This window comes from Gymnoscopelus braueri (assembly GCF_963280865.1).
Source record: "Gymnoscopelus braueri genome assembly, chromosome: 21".
Lineage (NCBI taxonomy): Eukaryota > Metazoa > Chordata > Actinopteri > Myctophiformes > Myctophidae > Gymnoscopelus > Gymnoscopelus braueri.
Genome location: NC_137623.1, coordinates 19,698,993 through 19,720,494, shown reverse-complemented (window position 1 = coordinate 19,720,494; position 21,502 = coordinate 19,698,993). Strand labels below are relative to the sequence as shown.

The 21,502-nt window shown below is 42.6% G+C and overlaps 1 protein-coding gene across 1 annotated transcript; it reads left to right on the top strand.

Moving 5' to 3' along the window:
• Nucleotides 1-1,172: 1,172 nt before the first annotated feature.
• LOC308076725 (uncharacterized protein) lies at nt 1,173-21,460 on the top strand. The gene is made up of 11 exons (XM_080417162.1): nt 1,173-2,007; nt 2,938-3,396; nt 3,812-4,147; nt 6,438-6,659; nt 7,739-8,110; nt 9,034-9,119; nt 9,264-9,370; nt 12,254-12,397; nt 14,030-14,161; nt 16,265-16,534; nt 19,825-21,460. Exons 1-11 carry the CDS (start codon nt 1,853-1,855, stop codon nt 20,116-20,118), a joined length of 2,577 nt encoding a protein of 858 aa, XP_080273288.1. The 5' UTR covers nt 1,173-1,852; the 3' UTR covers nt 20,119-21,460.
• Nucleotides 21,461-21,502: the final 42 nt, after the last annotated feature.

The following is a 21,502-nucleotide window of genomic DNA, read 5'->3' as shown; positions in this document are numbered from 1 at the left end:
AATGGTACACTACACATAATGGTCTCCTAAGTGGGCGTGGTTGCCTCTCCCCTCCTCATTCACTTATCTTCACAGTCAGACACCGTTCCCACCCTAGACAGTAGAATGCACAGTAGAAATGTCGCTGGCTCCACAACAGGCCCACTAACATCTGATATGTCCCCTGGCCAAGGGGGATTCCCTCTTGGCATACTGTGTAAGCCAAGGTGTAGATGAACAGGGCAGGATGAGCAGGTTCATATCACATTACCGCACATGCTTATGAAAATCCTATTGACACCACTACTGGGAAACAGGAAAAGTGGGCACCAAAACATTCTGGGCAAGTTGGAAGAGTGGGCACTGCATGGGGAAATATGGGTACCCGGGAAAGTGGGCACTTTGGGGAAGAGTGGGCACTAGGAACTTTTATTTCATTTCCTGTATTCTACTATTGTACTTGCTTTTCCCCCCAATTTATGAGGAGACTAATTGTACAGATGGCTACTTTTTACAATAATTCACTGTTTACAATCAGACAGGCAAACTCATTAAAATATGCTATAATTAACAGCATTAACAATTAACAATCATTTTAACCACTTTAACCATATTTTATACTTCAAAAATAGCAGATCTACAAGCTCATAGCGCGACACCGAGCCGCTCTATGAGCTTGTAGATCTATTTTTTTTTAAATCCCTGGCACAAAATATTTTTCAGGTGGGGGTCCGCAGCCAAATACATATCATTTTGGGGGTCCTTGACATGAAAAGGTTTGAGAACCACTGCAGTAAAGTGATCAAAAAAAGGTATTAGTTAGTAATAGTAGCTCTATAATCATTGCTATGGGACGCCGTGCCTGTAGTGGAGGACGGAAGAAAGAAAACCCCGACTCACTGCGTCACGGAGCTGACGTCATAGACCCGCGCCCGGCGGTGGAATCAGGGCGTACAATCAGCATTATTCGCATCTTTCGTGCAGCAGCAGAAGAATTGATCCATATCGTTGTTTCCCAACAAAGTGTAAAGCGTTGTAATAAACGGTAGCATAGTGAGAGGTACTGAAGGGATCTGACTTGACACCACTGGGGTTTAATGCTCTCGCCATGCATGTTAGTAGTGAAGTGGGTTGGTTGGACGATAAGCTAGCTAGCTAATGCTGTGTTGTCTAAAAAGCCAGATGAAAGTAACACCTTTTTGGAGGGTAATATCTCCACTAACACACAGACCAGGTACAGGCTTTATTCTTATTTCTATTAAACGTTTTGGAGGTTAATATCTCCACTAACAGACCAGGTACTGGCATCATTCTTATTTCACAGACCACAGTACAGATGGAAGCTTAAATATAAGCACTGTATAATACAAATATACAGTTGGCTGCATGCCTATAGTCAGTTTGATTGATTGATTCATTGATTGAATACTTTATTAGACAGAAATATAAACAGCACAAGGTACAGTCAGACAAAAAGGATAACACAAAAAAAAGTCCTGGGGGACTTGTTTCTATTGTGGTCCTATGTAGTAATTGAGACATGACATGATACAATTACTGTCACTTGCTTGGGAAACACATGTAAACACCATCTGTTGTCATTACTAACAAATGAGACAGAGATGTTTCATATTCATACATATTGTGTTGCCCTTTAACAATCTCAGAAGTTATGAATACATCCCCTGCTTTAGCGCCAGCTGTGTGATGAAATTCACAATGGACTGTTGAAATCTTAAGAACTGTACTAGAACTTAGAACCGCTACTCGTCATCATCAGACAGGGTCAGAGACCTTTGACGATTTCTCGACCCAGAGGTCAGACACTTGGCCGAGGGGTCCTGCAATCTGCCTTGGGTAGTAGAGGGAGCAGATGGGGAACTGCTGCACGGATTCTAGCCCCTGTGACACTGTGGAAGAGAGAAGTGGCTTGTTGCAGGATGCCACCAAGGCCGCGGTGCCCGCAGCGGAGACAGGAGGGGTGGTGGGTGCATTTCAAGACAGTCCCGAGGCAGATGACGATCAAAGGTGAGATGAATCGATCAAGACATCTGGGTACGTCCTTACACCAGTGGTTCTTAAACGTTTTCATGTCAAGGAGCCCCTAAATTGACACATATTAGCCCGCAGACCCCCATTTGAAAAGATATGCCAAGGACCCCCCATAAGAGAAGATTAGTTTTACGGCTATAGCAGTGATTCTCAAATACTTAATTTCAAGAACCCTCAGTTTGAAATGCATTAGGCTACGGACCCCTATGTCAGTGTTCATTTACAATCCATCTATCATTTAGCTGGGAACCCCCTCAAGGACCCCTGGGGGTCCCTGGACCCCATGTTGAGAACCACTACCTTACACTTGCAGTGAATATGAGGTCATAGGGCTGATCAAGTTGCCGAAAATATATTGAAACCGATATTTAGAACCAATAACCGACTTACAGAATAATATTGTTTTTAAATACTATATCAACGAATTGACACAAAAACATTCCAATCGATTTTAATAATCGACACAAATTTGATTAGTCTGATTAACCAATTAACAACACTGTGTTATAGTTTGTTGTACAATGGTAGTGTACACATTGTTTTTATAAATCTAGTGTTGCGGTTAGACGTTGGAGCATAATGCCTTTCATGCAGAAGGTCGTGGGTTCGAACCCTACTCGTGGTCGACGTCAGCAAGGGAACGCCATCGTCACAACGGGTCCCAACGCCAAATCAAATGGGTTCAGATTTGAGCCAAGTTTCCCGCTCATTGTTTATATTGTTCTGTACGGCTACAGCACTTTGGTCAACGTGTCGTGAGTTGCTTTTAAATGTGCGTTTTAAATAGTTTTTTGAATAATTTTATAAATGCAATGCAGCATAATAGTATTGCATGCCATTGCACATAGCCCCGACTAAAGTTGTACATATGTATTATGTAATAACATGTTTGTCATGTTTTTTCAGGAAAATAAGTGATGAGTCTGAGATCAAGGAAGACGGGAAGGTCAATATGGTGCAGGTGAAGCAGAGTCCCCAAGCCAGAGTGACCGAGCCTGCCAAGCCTCTGGAGAACGGACCCACTCGCAAAGGCTCTCAACCCACGGAGGAAGAGCGCCATACCGCCAACAACAACAACGGCGCCCAAATAAAAGAAAACGTAGCCGACATAGCACAAGACGACGACACACAGGAAACCTCCGAATGTCTGCCATGCACTTTGGAACCCTCGCAGACGGAAGACGCTCCGCCTGAAGAACAGGAGGAGGAGGCCGTAGAGTCGGACGTATGTGCTGGAACAACAGAGCCAGTACACCCGGGGGAACTGCCCGCCGCCGCGGTACAGGAGGACACAATCCCCGACACGAGCGTCTCACAAGAGGCAGAGGAGGCAGTGTGCCCTGAAATCCCTTCCCGTTCCCTCAGGTAGGCCTGTCACAATTATTACATAATCGCCTAATCGCAATTATTTGAGATAATCGCAATTATTTTTGCATAATTGTCATAACCGTTTCCATGTTTCCAAACCCTTTCCAAAAATAGCAGAAATAGCAGATCTACAAGCTTACAACACGTCACTTGTAGCTTTTAGATCAACTATTTCCGCTGTTTTTCACATTTCTTTTAAAGTATAAAATTATTATATGTGTCAGTAATTTCTTTGTATCTTTAAGTTATTTGTCATATCTGCCCTGTGCAATTTGTGGTTACGAAGCCTAAAAGGCCAAACAATTGTATTCATATGTTCCAATTGTCCAATGCCAAAAACACAATTAAATCGTTAATCGCAATTATTTGTGTGACAATTAATCATCAAACTTAATTTTTTTGATGGTGACAGCCCTTCCCTCGGGGCGGACGTACAGACGGAGCTCATCGCACCGGAAGAAGAAGAAGCGGCACTCGGTGGTGGTGGTGATGATGACGAACAGGCAGATGACAGCTCCTCGTTGCCTGCTCACGCCTTGGGCCTTCCTTCAGGGGATTCTTCTCCTCAATGTGATGAAGTGTCATCTCCAGCAGATGCTCCTCAGATACCCGCAGAGGCTTGTGGTCGAGTGTCCTCCCCGAGGCCAGTGTCCAGCGACGAGGAGGAGGAGGAGGTCAGAGAAGAGTTGAACCTCGCTGAAAGTGTCCCTGACTCACACTCCCCCTCCTGCTCTGCCTCCCCGAGCCGGTGAGTCATAATATGACAAAGGCAAGGAGCCACTGTCACTGGCTTTGATGTCATACTTAAAGGAGAATTCCGTACTACCTTTTTCTTACCTTTTATATGATGTTCTTATATCCTAGGACGAGTGGTACAGTAGAGAAAGTCCACTGCAGCTAAAAACGTGAGCCATGCGCTAAATCGTGTATTTATATCGCTCGGGAAAAAAAACAATTGATATCTGACGTTCGTATTGACAGAAAACTCACCACAGTGTTTGTGTTAGCTGCGCCCCTTCGGAAGTCTCGCAAGACGTGATTTCACCCGTGATTTCATCCAAGTCCTTTTGTAAACACTACGGCGGCCCATTTTGGACAAAAACACTTTGCAGAGTTTTCTGTCAATACGAACGTCAGATATCATTTTTTTTTAATCTTTTTTTGAGCGATATAAATACACAATTTAGCGCATGGCCCATCCGCTCACGTTTTTAGCTGCGGTGGACTCCCGCTGGAGTTATGAAAATGTTCTACTGTACCACTCGTCCTAGGATATAATAACATCATATAAAAGGTAAGAAAAAGGTAGTCCGGAATTCTCCTTTAACTTTTCCTTTCATTTTCATCCACATTCACCAGCCATTTTCACAAATGTAACATCCAGATTCAGGCCTGAATTCCCCCATACCCAGAATGTGCCAGCGCTAGGTTGGAGACAGCCGGCATCATTTCCCCACCTTGATTATTACAATGAAGTGAGACGTGACAATTGAGTTGAGGAGATCCAACATGAAAATATGTGAACCTGTGTGTGTACAATCACAAGCACTGTTTGTGATTGTGAACCGTTGGTCTGTGAACCCGGTACATTTCACAGAATATGGGCTACCGGGCCGCCGAGTTTCTCCACTGGCACGTGGCATAATGGAATGTTGTACTGTAGTGCAGTGGTTCTCAACCTGTGGGTCGGGTCCCCCAGATGACAGTGAAGTGACAATTTAAGGACTTTTAAGACAAAAATGTCAAATAGTATAAGAAAGAGTCAAACGCCTCGCATTGCGTTGTGAGCTTGTACATCAGCTATTTTTACAATACTTATCTGTCAAACAAGTATCTATAATGTAATGCCTCAACTCCTACAATTCCAAGTGCTTGTCAGGGTGGGGGGGGGGGGTCACCAGTTAAAATGTGATTATTTTAGGGGGTCGTGGCCTGAAAAGGTTGAGAACCACTGCTGTAATGGAGAGCAAAACTTGTGCCATCAGCAAAGTTACTCTTTGTGTGTGCGTGTGCGTGTGTGTGTGTGTGCACACGCGTGTGTGAGGGGTTGGCGGAGAATTGTCTGTTTGACTGCCACTGTCTGTGGTTTCATTCCCGGATTTCTACTAAATCATAACCCTCTAGCCTATTTTCTTCCTGTCTATCAATGCTTGATGTATCCATTTATGGTTTAGTGGCGTCCTGCATTCCACACATGGCGTTGGAGGAGGTTTAACCTCCAACAACCTCTATGGAGGCGTTTCAATTCACAATTACCATTGAGCTAATAGAGCCTGCCTGCTTGCTCAAGAGATAAATTAGAATCTCGACCATCAGGTCTAAATTCATGTCAGATCCTGTGTCTAGGTGATACATGACCTTTGACACGATCTAAATGTCTCAATAGAAGAGCAGGGAACAAAATACAACCACCCCAATTGTATAAGTTATTGCGAACGCGGAGCGCCTCCGACCAAGTGGAGCTTACTATGTAACCCTGCTCGGGTTGTGTGTCTGTCTGTGTGTCTGTGTTCATGCTCTCATTGGCTCGTGCCCCCATGTGACTCACATGCGTGCACTGCCTGTAAGCAGCCACCCGAGTGCGCCAGAGTGCAGGAATTTAGACAATGCTCTGATTACAATGCACAACAGCCTGCAAAACACACACACACACACACACACACACACACACACACACACACACACACGTCAATGTTCTCCCCATCACGGTGAAATAACACGGATTACAAGTCCGTAAATACACAATATTTTCGAGCTGCGTTCGCTTCCAGCGTTCGCGCGTCTTACTTGTATTGTATTACCATACTCTACCATACAGATGAGACAAAATTACTATGTATTCCTTTTTTTTTTTAAAGTTGCATAGTGCCGCTTTACAAGTTAAACAAGTTAAAAGCTGTATTGGAGAATGTATTGGCCCCACCCTGGGCTACAAAATAATTTAAAAATGCATACCGTTCCCCCAGGAACAAAAAATAGTACAGAACCTGACCAAGCCCCTGCAGTACCTTGTATTTATTATGTCCTCTTTGCTTCAGTGCTGTGACCAAGGAGGTTGATCCAGAGAATGAAAGCCGGTCAGAAGAACACAAGGAGACCAGCCCTGAGGACACAATAAGCCATGATATTATTCCTGAACCATCTCCAGAATCAGATTCCACAGGAGGCCTCGATGAAAACGGTCCAGACTCGGAGCACATCTCCACCCGGTCCGTTGGGGATTCGGTGACCACAAGTCCCCCTCCTGTAGCCAGTGAGAGGTGAGCGGGTTCACATTTTAGTGTTGACCACAACAAAAACACGGGAGGTTGTTAACTTGTTTTCAACCTTACCTTCCAAATTATGTTTTGGCTCAGTCTGCATATTATGGCCTCGAGGGGGTGTGAAAACATTGTGGGTGAAAGGGTATGCCGGGTTGTCAAACATTCCCTGCAAATGTTTTGCACGACAGAAATTGTGGTGTGTGATGTTTGTGTCTTCATCACCAGACAGGTTCTACTGAGGTAAAACAAGGCCTGAAATGTTGTCCTTACTCACCATTTGTATCCACAAATAGGCTGTATGTTGCTTCATGATCCCCATGTGGCAGATTAAGTGTGACAACAGAGCATTTTTCTTTTTTTACTCACAATTGTTTATTTGTGTTCTTACTGTTTTTATTGCAAATTGTTTATTTGAGCCTTTGAGCTTTATGTCTTTTCGTATAGGTCTATGGTTTTTGTATTTGTGATTTTTGCTACCTCCTGGTCTGTGCAGCACTTTGGGTCAACAAGAGTTGTTTTTTAATGTTCTTTATGAATACATTCAGGGTTCACACGGTCATGAAATTCCTGGACATATTTTGAAACTAGAAAAACAGTTTTCCAGGCCTGGAAAAGGTTTGGAATTAATCAAATATTTTTGAAAATTGGCTATTGATTTTGTTCATAAAAAAACATGTCCCAAAACATGTCTAACATTACGTGAAATACGTGTGGCCTAATGTATAGGCTACAGGACGTCACGTGACAAAAATAAATAAATCAACAAGTCAACAACACGTTGCACTGTGATAACATTGTTAGCTTGTAGATCTATTATTTTTGTCCCGTGACCCCTTCGCTCGAGTCTGTCTTAGGGCATTGATAGCACACAGGAGTAAGAGCCTCATTATTGCACTGTATGACTGCTATAGGTCTGAAATGTGGTAAAAAAAACTTTGGAAAAGTTAAGGAAAAGGTCATTAATAAAAATATGTGGGAACCCTGTACATTTGACTTGACCATTATGTTTCTCAGATTTGAACAATAGACTACATGATTTACATGAATCCAATAAAAATCTTCAATTTCCTCTCCAGTCTGAACTCCCACCTGGATGTGAGTCTAGATCTTCACTGCATCCCATCCATCAGCTTGAAGGAGGTAGATTGCTTAGACAACGTTGTGCAGGAGGATGCAGAGGAGGACGACATTGTGCCAAAAGGAGACGCAGGGGAGGAGGACATTGTGCCAGAAGGAGCAGCAGAAGAAGAAGACCGAGACGTGTCCGAGGACAAGGAGGAGCCAACGGGGAAGAAGACCCAGCGTGCCTCCTCTGAGGGTGACACAGAGGGACAGCTGCCGGGTCTAAACGGAACAGAGAAACTGGCGTCCATCACCTCTTCTGAGGTGCCGGTGGTGCTCGTCACACAGCAGGACGACCTCGGCGAGGAGGAGGGAGTTGGGAACAGGTTTGTTGTACATTTGTAAACTTGCCTTGTCTCCATGGTTAACATAGAGACAGGACAGGGCTTTGAATCTTCTGTGGTGCATCGGGTTGCTCCAACGATTGAAATTGGCTGTTTGGTTGGCCAGGGCGCCTGTTCACCAGGGAGCAGAACTGAGAGAACTCTAAGCCCACCCGGTGAAAGTCCTCACTGTCAGGTGAAAAGAAGCAGCTGGTGACAGTATGTGTATCAAGGTGACACGTGGTTGTCTACACCCTCCCCATGGACAACCAGTAGGGGTCAGCATTGACAGGGACTACGTGGGCTAATAGGCATAATAATGACAAAAGTGGGAAAGGGGAAAAGAATTACTGAAACTGTGAGTCCTCTGCCTGTCTTTGGGCGTGGGTACTCATGCTGATAAGGTTAACTCAATAAGATGAAATCCACCGAGGTGAAAGGAAGCGTTCCAAAATAAGGGTTTGCAAGACACTGTCAATCAGTTACCATTTTCTTTATTTCTGACGCGTGTCTGTGTCATGCCTTCATCAGAGCTTAAAATGAATACACATTCATATGGTCCCTTTTTTATGGGGCATACAATCAATCATCCCCACCTGCAGGGGGAGGAAACCAGCTAACTCCATTTTGATGCTTTTGCATTTTTTTCCATCAATCAGTGCTATTGAACACCCTTTACGTCTGTGTGTTGGTAAAAAAAATAAAGCTTCTGACAAAATCAGTTAACTCCATTGGATCCTCAAACTTTCTGCTAAACCAGCGAACTCCACCAAAGGCTCCACCCCCTTTTGACCTCCAACCTCATTGTGAGCTTGGAGGTCCATTCAGCTGCTAACATTTTGGAGTTAGCTGGTTTCCGCCCGACAGCAGAGATAAGCATGTCGCAGTGTGTGTCGCTATATTTGAAACCATTGTTTTCCTTGCAGTGATGAAGACCTGTATCGTGGTGCCGAGGAGCTTCCCCCGGCGCAAGTCAAACCGGCGGAACCCGTGCCTCTGTTTGAAATCACACGTTAGTAAATCATAAAAAGTGCAACGACAGCTATTTGTAACATGGAATGCACACTTGTGGTACTTTTTATTCTGAGGTGTGGAATACACACAACAATAGCCCTTTTGTTTCCATCAATTATATTCTCTTACTTTTTACACGTAGTTCCAAAGGTGGAGGACAGATGCAGCTTGGCTCCAGCCGTGGATATTCTGTCCTACAGCGAGAGAGAGTGGAAAGGAAATACTGCCAAAAGTACTCTGATTAGAAAGGTCAGTGGATATGTGGCAATGGCAAGCTGTGTTTTCAGGCTGTGGCTGGTTGTTGTTCTATGGGCTATGTTGTTTTGGTCTCTATCTTTCACATTGTTAAGTTTTATAAGCCTGTTTTGTTCTTGGTGTTTTTAAATATCTCCCAACCTTCAGTGTGTTTTGCCTCCACCAACGGAGATGGTTGGGGTTGCATTTTGTGCCCCATTTGTTCCCCAACTGGAGAACGGACAGACAGATTTTCATGAAATCACAAAGAGGAAAGTCCAACGCGCTTCAGCCAAATTGAATCTTCTTCTTTTTCCTTTATTTATTCAGGGAAACCCATTGAGAGCAAAAGGACGCCCTGATAACAAACATTTGAATCACATTACAATGTCACAACTTTAACAATAAAGCAAAAAAGAAAAGCAGAAGCATAAAACAACATTAAAATAATCGCAAAAGGCGGTGAATCAGACAATACAGTGAGGACATGGATAACAACACAGAGATTTAAGATTCAGATGCAAACAAACAGTGTTATATGAAACCGGTACAGTCACTATGTAGTGTGTCCTCAAGAAGCAACCTGAATGTCTCTATTTAGACCAATCGCACCAGTTTCAGAGAGTCCTGAAGTTTGTTCCATTTGTGTGGAGCATAATACATGAATGCAGTTTTTCCTTGTTCACTGCTCTTACGTGGACTGGTACATCTAATGTGTGTTTGTGAATGTGTTGAGTGACCAGTAACCTTTGGTTCCAAAAGCGAGGTTAGGTATAAAGGAAGTTTACCACAAAAGGCCTTATAAATAAATAAAATACAATGTTGCTCTCTACGAACTGCGAGAGATGGCCAACCCACTTTATCATATAAAATACAGTGATGGGTGAGATAATCATCACCAGTAATAAAACGCAAAGCACTGTGTAGACTGCATCCAGAGGCTTCAGTGTGGAGAGTGAAGCATGCATATACAGTGTATCCCCATAATCAAATACAGACATTATTACAGATTGAACAATAGTCTTTCTGCTGGTAAAAGAAAAACGGGACCTGTTTCTGTAAAGGAAGCCAATTTGACCTCTTAATTTTTTGATTAGGTTCTCCACATGAACCTTAAATGAGAGTTTGGCATCTAGCCAAATGCCGAGGTATGTATAAGATGTGACCAGCTCAATTTGTTCGCCTTTAAGAGTGTAAATACCAGTAAAGGGTTTATATTTGGAGACCTAGTAAATACCATGCATTTTGTTTTGTTGGAGTTTAAAACAAGCTTAAAGGGGTAGTTCACCCCCCAAATAACTTTTTTTCTATTGATTACTCACCCCATGGAGCCTTGAATTCATGGATATTTTTTTGTTTTTGTCGCATTCCTTCCTTTATTATTTGATTATAATAAATTTAGCCCCATTGATTCCGGTAGGAGACACAAATGCATTTGTGTCTCCTACCGGAATCAATGGGGACACATTTATTATAATCAAATTATTGGCTTAGGAATGTGACAAAAACAAAAAAATATCTATGAATTCAAGGCTCCAGATGGTCAGTAATCAATAGAAAAAAAGTTATTTTGGGGGTGAACTACCCCTTTAAGGTTAATTCGAGCCCATTGAAACCTATTGAAGGCAGTCTGCAAATTTGCAGTGGCCACTTCCAGCATTGGGGCAATACTGTATAAAATTGTGTCGTCTGAATATAAAAAACAAAATACCTGGGCACTTCAAAAGAGACTACCCAAATAAAATACTGGAGCACTCAATTGGTCTGCACGTCTTAATAATTGGCAGGGGTGACTTGGCCTGTCACAATTATCACATAATAATCGCCAAATCGCAATTATTTTAGATAATCGCAATAATTGTATTTAATAGTTTGGGAATCCTAAAAGGCAAACAGAAATTAAATTTGTATTCATATGGTCCAATGCTCTATGGCTATGCCAAAAAACGTAATTAAATCATTAATCGCAATTATTTGTATGACAATTAATCGTCAACTTAAATTTTGTAATCGTGACAGCCCTGGGAGGTGACTGACGTCGCGTCTTCCTCAGTCTGCACTCGAGTGCTCCAGTATTTTATTTGGCTTGTCTCTTTTGAAGTGTCCAGTTATTTTTCTTTTTAGATTTTCATGAAAGTGTTAGTGGGAAGTATCAGTAGGCAGAAGAGATGACTCACTTTTCAGTCCAAAATGTCAAAGGTCAAGGTCACATTAGTAAAGGGCAAGGTCAGAATTGAGAACGGATTGGCGAAATGTTTATTAAACTTGATGGGAATGATCAGTATGCTGCCCTGAAGAGAAGATTAACTTTTTGGTCGAGAAGGTAAAGGCCACAATCACGGGCAAGGTGAAAATGACGTATCTCTGGTGGATTTGATTTCATTGAAAATTGCATAGTGTTGACGGTAGACCTAGGTATGCACTCACTCTATTGAGTGCAATCATTCTAGTTGTACTTTTTATGGTGTGGTTCTCAAGCTTTCTAATTTCAAGGACCTCAATCATTCTGAGAGCGTACAAATGGAACCAAATGGACCTGTGAGGGTCCATTTGGTTCCATTTGGTACAATCTCAAAGTAACAGACTTGTAAGGGTCCATTTAGAACCCCCTCAAGGAACCCTGAGTCTGTGAGCCACACTTTGAGAACCACTGATATAGAAGAGGTCCTATGTGTGTGAATTCTTTGTGAGTATTTTTCATATTTTGTGAATTCATAATCTCAGATCCACCATGATCATTCCCTCGATATCAGAGATCCACGGGAAAGCTACTGTATGCCAGTATTAGACCTTGTCTGTACATTTACTGCATCGTTTATTTATTTTGTATCATTGTGGGTGGGGAAAAAAACGAAGCGATCCAAATTGACCTCGTTGTGGTATCTGCTTCCCCTACAGGGCTATAAGGAGATGTCTCATCGGTTTGGCAGCCTGAGGAGGGTGAGAGGAGACAACTACTGTGCCCTCCGAGCCACTCTGTTCCAGGTGCTCTCCAACAGCACCCAGCTGCCTACATGGCTGCAGCAGGAAGACTTTATCATGGTACATATTTACACAGCCAGTGATTGTTTGAACTTGATTGTTTAAGCACTATAGGCTCTACTGTATATCTTTTATTGTACGACGAAGAGTAAAGTTGTTCCGATACTGCTGCCGATACTGCCTAAAATGCTGGTATCGGTATCTGCGAGTATGCCATTCCGATACCACGTCATTTATCACATGATGATATTTCATTTGCAGTCATATTTTGAATGCTTCAGTTGATGTTGCACGACTGTTTTATACTCTTACTGTACTATTTACATTATCATTTTACTAACTTGTAGCTGCACATTAACAATTATTCATGGAATTTGTATTTATTCCTAGATCAGTGGTTCTCAAAACCTTTCATTTCAAGGACCCCCATAACTCTCAGAGTGTACAAATGGAACTATTTATACACTCTCAGAGTTACAGACCTGTAAGGGTCCATTTAGAACCCCCTCAAGGAACCCAGATGGTCCCTGGACCCCTATTTGAGAACCACTGTCCTAGATGTGTTTAAATGACACACTGGTATCGGATCGGTACTCTGTATTGACCGATGCGCAAGTTATGGGTATCAGAATCGGTATCGGGAATAGGTAGCCGATCTACAAGCTTTTCACCTATACAAACATTTGCCTATATGATGTGCCCAAAAAAGGGACAACAGGTTTAAATTTGATTCAATCTGTGTAATTGAATTACACATGCTAAAGATCAGCCTTTTCACTGTAGAGGACTCTTAGGTTCTACTTTCACTTTTGTGTTGTTTTGTGTGTGTGTGTGTGTGTGTTTAGTTTCTACTTCCTCCTGCTGTGACTGACTGACAGACTGTGACTGAGTTTCTTGTTTGTCCTAGTCTAGACTTCTCTGTCTTCTCCTACGTTTTCCCTTTTCTCTTCCTACGGGCTGCGCCCCAGGCCAGTGTAATAACTGGATGGGGGGGCGCACTACAAATACCCAAATACCGAACCCAGGGATTAAAGTTCTCAGCCACGACTGATTTCAGTCATTTGGATTCCATAGAAGCCAAGCATCTTCTATGAAAGCATGTTGCTCAGCTAAAATACCCTATCTACAAAAATTGCCTATCTACAAGCTCAATGCGTCTGCAAAAATAGCCTATCTACAAAAATATCCTATCTACAAGCTCAATGCGTCTGCAAAAATAGCCTATCTACGAACTACATAAATAGCCTAAAAATGAAATAACCAAAAATAGCCTATCTACACTCAGATAGTAGATTGTAGATAGGCTATTTTCGGTAAAAAAAAAAAAATTAGATAATTTGAAGTGGTCAAATTAGCAATATTATGTTTAGAAGCATCTTCCATAAAACCCTAAATGGTCTCGGATAGTTCATAAGAGCAAAGGTTAAAGCCTCAGTCTGTGATTTCTTCACCTGGTTGGCAGTATGTAGAACAGCAGGAACAATGTTACTAAATGTCGTCATTTTACGTATTGTGTTAATTGTTTAGGAAACAGCATTAGTGGGGTGGGGGGGGGGCTTTCACACTGTTTCACAAATCACATAATAGTACTTGGTCATACACATTTTTTTCAGTCGTCAGATTTTATTTTGCTTTATTCCATGTTCTGGACCTATATGTATCATATATTTTGTAATCCCTTTGTGTTCCCAGCTGCCAAAGGAACTGGAAGCCAGGGATGGCCTGGTGAGCCAGTGGACATTTCCTGGAGAGTGCCGGCAGGTGGACGGGACAGGTGATGCCACCCAGCAGCTAAAATACTACATGGAACTCCTCCGAAATAGGGTACTTCCTTCTTATACATCCAACACTGTATACTGTAAACAGTTTGCCGGGCAGAAACCAACTATGTCCAAAATATTAACTTGTTTTTAAAACAACACAATACTGCCTCATCAAAGTTGGTATGGGGACCTATGGTATGGTGAGATACTTGAATATGTCCTTATATTATCATAACTTTACCCAAATATATCTCAAGTAGAGTTAGGAGGTTTTTGACCATTAATGTGGAGATAGTTGTTTTGTCCATCATTGATTAGAATGACGAAGTCAGACGAAAACTAAAAAAACCTACGTTGGAGTTGAACGGCAGTTTGAGGATCCAATTTATAATACTTTTAATGGTTCAATATTTATTTTTATAAAACCCACACACAGACGTAAAGGGTGTTCAATAGCGCTGATTTATTAAAGGTTTAATGACATTCACTTTTACACCACATTCAAAGTCTTTGTCCTGGTCCTTCAAAAGTGTACAAAAAGTTTTAAGTGAAAATTCCATTCCAGTGATCAATGGCAGGTGTTTTTCTCTCACATTTCTAAAGCCTTTTCAACTGCAATGAAAAAAGAAATCTTTGCCTGCGGGTGTCGCTGGTGAGGGATTTTGCCTGTCAATCATCGCCTCTGCTCCGCCCCCCCCAAAGGAAAGGATAGGGGAGGGGAGGGGCGAGGAGGAGAGTGGGCGGGATTATTCGACAGTGACCTCACTGTCGAAGGGCCAAGCTCAGATTACTTTTCAGCCTAATTATTCAGAAAACCCCAGACCACAGAAAATCCACTGAGTGTTTTAAGTTCAGGTTTTTTGGGTGTAATTGAGGTCATAAAACCCCAAATAAAACATTGAAAATAAAAAAAGTGAAAATGAATGTCATGATACCTTTAAAGAAAATAAAAAAGTAGAACAACAGAGATAGATGGTTTCTGCCCAACAGCGACGATGTATTACATGCCTAAAGCTGTATTTTTAGGCCATCCAAAGACGTTTCACCTGCATTGTTTTTGGCTTGAGGCACTCAAGCCAAAATCTTATGTTGATGGCACATTGGCTTGAGTGCTACCATATGTTGACGGCACATGTGTCCTGCCATACTCCCCCCGTATGGCTTTCTGCGTCCTATTACCACAGTCTAATAGTCCTCCAGAGGGTTTAGATATATGGTAGGAACCCTCAAGTTCAAGGAAACTGAACGGTTTAAGTGACGCAAACTACACAACCTTTATACCATAACGACATGGGGCCCCAGGTAACGTTTTATTGGCTCTCGTTACCATTTGAAGCTTGTCAGGAATTTATCGTGCACTTCTTTTCAAAGTCGTGCTTGTTGTCGTTGTGGGTGTATGAATGGACTCTCAGGTTTTGTGGTACTAGCATTGAAGTGTGTGGGGGTTTATTTCTAAAAGCGACATCAAAGGGACTGATAGCACAAGGTTTGTGTTTGTTTTGGTGCTTTTCTGCCTTTATTGATGGTACAGTGGAGATTTGACAGGAAACGGGGAAAGAGTCAGGTGGTGACACTCAGCAGAGGTCCGCTCGACCTTGGGAATTGAACCCGGGACTCGCTGTCAGGTTGCATCAGAGCCTATATATATGCCCCCCCCCCCAGCATAAGTTAAATTAATGAAAAAGGGAGCTGTGGTACTTTTTGAAGAGAATCGGAATCTGTTTAATTTGTCACATCACAGTTACAGGTGTAAAGCAGAGGGTGATTATTTATTCATTTAGCACGCTCAGTCATTTTGTAGTATTCTGTGAGAAGACCTTTTTTTTTTCTGGATTCAAATTCAAAAGTATCAAAAGTAGCGGCTCAAAACACATCCCTTCACGCCGAGTTTCGAGCTTGCGGATCTGCTACTTTTGATGCTTTTGTGTGACACTGTAGTTAGTATGAACAAGTAGGGCATTTATGAAAAAACACAAAAAGTTAATATATGGACATAGGAGGTTTCTGCCCGACAACAACGATATGCACCTGTTATCATGTTATTGATTGAAGAGATTGTAGACTACCCCCCCCCATTTTCCTGTATCGTTGTATGTAACTAATTTATTAAAGAAATAGACAATCATCATGCTAATATTGTAATCTCTTTTATCTTGTCAATAAGTGGCAGGCAGCGGTGGGCTGCTCCAGCGTGGCGGAGCGCCAGCAGCTGTGTGAGCGGGTGTTCCAGGGAGGAGAGGAGGAGCTGGGCCTGCTGGAGGCCCTGAAGCTGCTGATGCTGGCCCGGGCCGTGGAGCTGCACAGCTGCATGCAGGGGGGAGGCGACGTGCCCGTGTTCTGCTGGCTCCTGTTCGCCCGCGACTCCTCCGAGTGCCCCCGCGCCTTCCTGTCCAACCACCTCAGCCGTGTGGGCTTCAGCGGGGGGCTGGAGCAGGTAAACAGAAACCATGTGTGGCATTTGTTCCCTGGCTGAGCAAAAAAGTGCTGCTGTGCACTCGGCCCCCTTTTTATTTTGTTTAACCCAGTGGTTCCCAAACGTTTTAGCTGGAGACCCAAAAGAGAAATTTGATGTCTCCCCGGCACCCAAAGTAGTGAAAATAGCCGATCTACAAGCTCACAACACGTCGCAATGCAACGTGTTGTGAGCTTGTAGATCTGCTATTTTCACTACTTCTTAAAACAATTTTATTCTTTTGAGAAACATTATAATTTGTTTGTAACATTTTTTGTTTTTTTTTAATCTTTTGGGATTTAAAAAAATAACCCTAACCCTAATAGTTAAAAACAAAATGTAGGGAACAAAAAATTATGGGGTATTTACTATTTACTCGCAACCCATAAAAATTTGTCCGCGATCCACATATGGGAAACAGTGGTTTAACTTTGAACTGAATGCCATAGCCACACGTGGCTTTTTTTAACGGCTACACCGCCTCGAACATTTTTTTGTCTGTACGTACATACTATATGTACATACTGTATGTTGCAGCGTCTTGTTAACACCTCTAGCGAGGGGTTCCTCACGCAGCAGCACTGCAGGACAGAACACCGTTTACACAGGAATGAAAACACAACCATAGTTCCTCCCAGATTGGAGGTAATCACAGGGTTCATCGTCAGTTAAACGCCATTCTGCCTTGGAGAAAATACACACATTAGCCACTTATGGCTGCACTCAGTGCCTTTCATGTCCTGCCAGAGATTATAAACTGGATCCCCCACGCCAGTGCTGTAATGTTTTTTTGTTTAGTTTTTTGTTGATTTTACCCCTTTTTCTCCCCAATTTAGTCGTTCTGCAAATCGATTCTTCCCCACACCCTTGCTGTGTTGTCACTGCTGTTGTATCTTACTGACTCACCTGCCAGTGAGGAGCCCCCGCCGGGAGGACGTAGAGCCTTCGTCCTACTCCTCCCGCCCAACACTCCCTGCTGACTCACGCCGCCCCAGCCTGTAGGATTACTTGCAGTTACGTGCAGGATTACGTGCACAATTACCACCCTCCCCAGTCCCCACTCGGCTTCCCTTCCCCGAACACGGGCCAGTTGTGTTAGTGTAGATACCCGAAAAAGCCAGATGCACCACGGTGGATTCGAACCTGTTTGCTTGCTCAGGGGAGATATAGAATTTTGAATCTTGACCTTCAGGCCAAGATTCAGGCCAGATTGGTCAAAATAACATTTATTCACTTGAAAAAAGACCTGCTGGTGGAGAGACTGCCCGGCTGAACTGGCCTATAAGTAGGGCATCTAATCAGCTGTCACAGGTTTCCCCAATGATAATCACACACATAATTAAGAAATATTACACAAGAGTGTGTGCAGCGTGTGTACCGTCATTATTGGCACGACAAGTGATGCCGAGTTCTACTAGCATCACTTAAGTGCCAATAATGACGTAAAGCACACCCTCGAGTGTAATATTGCGGTTACACAACATCTACCATCAGAATTAAACATGTCTTCAAAATGTATTCATATTGTGGGGCAATTTGCTCTCAAAATAACCTTTTTGGAGTGTTATCTCCATTTCCCTGGAATGTTCCCTGTAACGTCGGGTTTGACTTGACACAATAACTAGTCCATGTTTACTCAGCCAGCCCAGACACATTGAGATGGCTGTGAGCTAAATTTGACGTTGTGACTTCCCAAACTGAATCAATACCACACAATCAGATTGTTAGCTCAATCTCATTGTAACTAAGATACCAGCTACAAAAAAGCCTTTAATAATAATATCTAAAATCTATATAGCGCTTTTCTAAGTAAAGAGGTGTGTTTTGAGAGTGGTATTGAAAATTTGGAGGGTGGGGGCTTCTCTGAGAGTATTGGGGAGTGCACTCCACAGGGTTGGGGCAGCAAAAGCAAAGGGGCGTATCGGGCTTTAGCTGGGCCAGACAAAAATCACTACGTAGAGCTATTTCTTTTTAGCTCTGGCAGATTCCCAGGCCATCCCAGGCGACAAAACAACCACTCTATGTTGCAGCCAATGATACTGCACACTAACCTCACTCCGTCAAATGGAAGAAGCTTGCGACACACATTTTGTTTCACAGCGTACTTGCATCTGAGACTCCGGGCGCAGAATCGATGACAGACGGAGTTTCATTTTTTCAAGCTACTAGGCAGGTGATTGGATGATCCCGCCCCTAGCAGCCGCTGATTGGTTCGTATGCGCAGTGGTTCGGGCAGCTTTACTCTGTGAGCAATCCCAGACCCTCCTTCCTGAAACCAAATGCAAATGAGATTTCCGGAGGGAGGGGGGTTTACCAGGCTAACTGCACACATTCATCATGTTAAAATGTTTTTTTTCAGTAAAATATTCTACATCTCTACAAAGAGCGTCATTCGATTATACATCAATCACTGTTTCTTGCATCTATATTATGACACTGGTGTATCGTGGTTCAGTCACAACGTTGCTGCAGCAAACAGAGTCACAAGGACAGATTTTATGAGATTGGGTGTTTAGCCTATGATCATAACTCCTAATACTAATTCATGACACTTACAGCCCCAGGGATAATAGTACACACTTGAGTGCCCTAGTAAAAAAAGTTCACTATATAATTAGGGGGGGCTGTTAATGGTGGCACCACTCTGAGTTATGCGATGTTAAAAATGTTTACCGGCTTTTACCTTGTTACGCCATTTATTCTCCCTGCTCTGTGACTCTTCCTTCTTAGGGGTGTGCCGATATATCGTCCCGCGATATATCGCGATACGTTTTCGTGACGATATGTATCGTTTTGGGAAAAATTCATATTGTTAAAAAATAGTTTTTTTACAATAATAATAATCAGGCATGCAAACAGCCCCAAGGTGAAAAGGGTGACAACATGTTGTTTTTTTTCGGGTCAGGTGTCACACTATTGCCCTATTTGGATTCAAAACTAGCTGAAAGACTACAAGTTTGCATGTCTGAATAATGCAAAAACAGAATTATTTGTTTGCATCTGCTTTTTTTCTCCCCCATATATTTTCATAATAAAAAAGTGCGTATCGTATCGAAATCATATCGAAGTTGTGAGCCCAATATCGTATCGTTTCGTGAAATTAGTGGATTATGGCTGGATTATGGATTAAAGTTCTCAGTCGTCACGACTTTTATATTTTGATTAGGTGTACTGTCATGCTCGTTTGAGTGCGGGTAGAGAGCCTATTTCAACAAATCCGCTCGGTCGGAACTACCTGTTGTATAATTTGCTTTAATCCATGCCTCCTGCAGGTGGAGATGTTTCTCCTGGGCTACACGTTGCAGTGCACCATTCAAGTTTACAGACTGTACATGGCCGACACGGAGGAGTTCCTCACATACTACCCAGACGACCATAAGGAGGACTGGCCGTCCGTGTGCCTGGTCACAGAGGACGACCGCCACTACAACGTCCCGGTCGGAGAGGAGGCTGACCGCCACAACGACGTTCCGGTCGGCGAGGAGGAGGCCGACGGCCACTACAACGTGGTCCCGGTCGGCGAGGAGGAGGCCGCCGAACTAGCAGAGGAGTTCGCCTTGAGCTGATATCAACCACTGTGGAGAATCTCCTGCCATGCAACATAACACTCCTCAGGTTGGTTAACCCATTAAGACCTGAGGCCGATTCTACATATCAACTCTGTCGGGTGGAAACCTCATTATGTCCAAAACTGTTACTGTTCAGGATCCAAATTCAAAAACAGGAAAAGTAGCAGATCTACAAGCTCGCGTTTCGAGCTTGTGTCACTCTGTGGTATGATCAAGTAGGGTGTTTATTTAGGAAAAACACAAGTTAGAATGTGGAGATAAGGCTTCAGCAACAAAATGCCTGAAGAGTTTTCTGAAAAACTTATGTTGCTATATATATATATATATATAGCTCAAATCTAAAATGACACGAATGCTTTCCCGGTCTTAATGGGTTAAGGTCAATACATGTATGCCAATTAGTTTTTTATCACGGCCATTTGAGAGACGCTGCAGAACCTGATTTACCCATTTTGTGCCAAGATATCTGGATCGGGTGCTCATGCCATCAGCTCGATCTGATTGAAATTGGTTTGCCAAATGTGCAAATTTAAGTTTACAGTTGGAAGAAAAAAGCACATGCTACTTCATATCAGGAATGAACTCAAGTCTATAGTGATTATTTATAGAATCTGAACGGTCAAAGTCCGCAAACTACAGTGGTCAGCAGCACAATATCATTGACAACAGAATCTAGATTGTGGGTATTTAACACTGGATTGCTTTTTCTTTTGTTCGTACATAAGATTGTTAATATATATAAGTTTTTCTTTATGTTAAATCATACATTTTACTAACGTGTAAATTAGGTGTGGTGAGTCTGTCAGGACAAATGAGTAATTCTGCAGGATTACTATTAATCACCTGGATTAGTTTGATGTGAGTTGACCTATGATTTGATCAGGTTTAACAGTATCCTGCATATTCAGAGGAAAATTGGAAAGAGACTTGTAAAAGATCAGTCACTTGTCCCTGTGTCAGAGGCATGATTGGTCTATGTGTGTGTGCGTGCGAGAGACTCTTGAAGTCTCTAATATGTTGCCTTTAACCAAGCTGCTCTTGGAGAAAAAAAAACGTGCCAATGTTGCTACAAAATGCTGTCAACATTCTCAACCACCAGCCCCTGGGTTGATCTACAGTAGTTAAAGCGTTGCTTGGTTCTCCATGTTGCCTTAGTAATAATGCACAATAAAGAATGAACATTTTTAATTGATTGGTGATTTTCCCTCCCCTTTTTTTTAAGGCCATTTCCTTACCATTAATCCTGAGCAAGTGAAGGCGATAAGCTAACATTCACAATTATGCCATTTGAAGAAACTTTGTCCTTGCTCTGGTGGTGAAATAAACCTACAGTTTGCTACACCAGTCTTTGAGCCTTTTTTCTACACATTTGGTATGATTG

What these genes read in the sequence shown, in the direction of transcription:
- LOC308076725 (XM_080417162.1), top strand. Translation starts at nt 1,853, where the DNA reads ATGGGGAACTGCTGCACGGATTCTAGCCCCTGTGACACTGTGGAAGAG. An exon ending in TGGAACTCCTCCGAAATAGG is followed by an intron (nt 14,162 to 16,264) that starts GTACTTCCTTCT and finishes CTTGTCAATAAG; the next exon opens with TGGCAGGCAGCGGTGGGCTG. An exon ending in TCAGCGGGGGGCTGGAGCAG is followed by an intron (nt 16,535 to 19,824) that starts GTAAACAGAAAC and finishes TGCCTCCTGCAG; the next exon opens with GTGGAGATGTTTCTCCTGGG.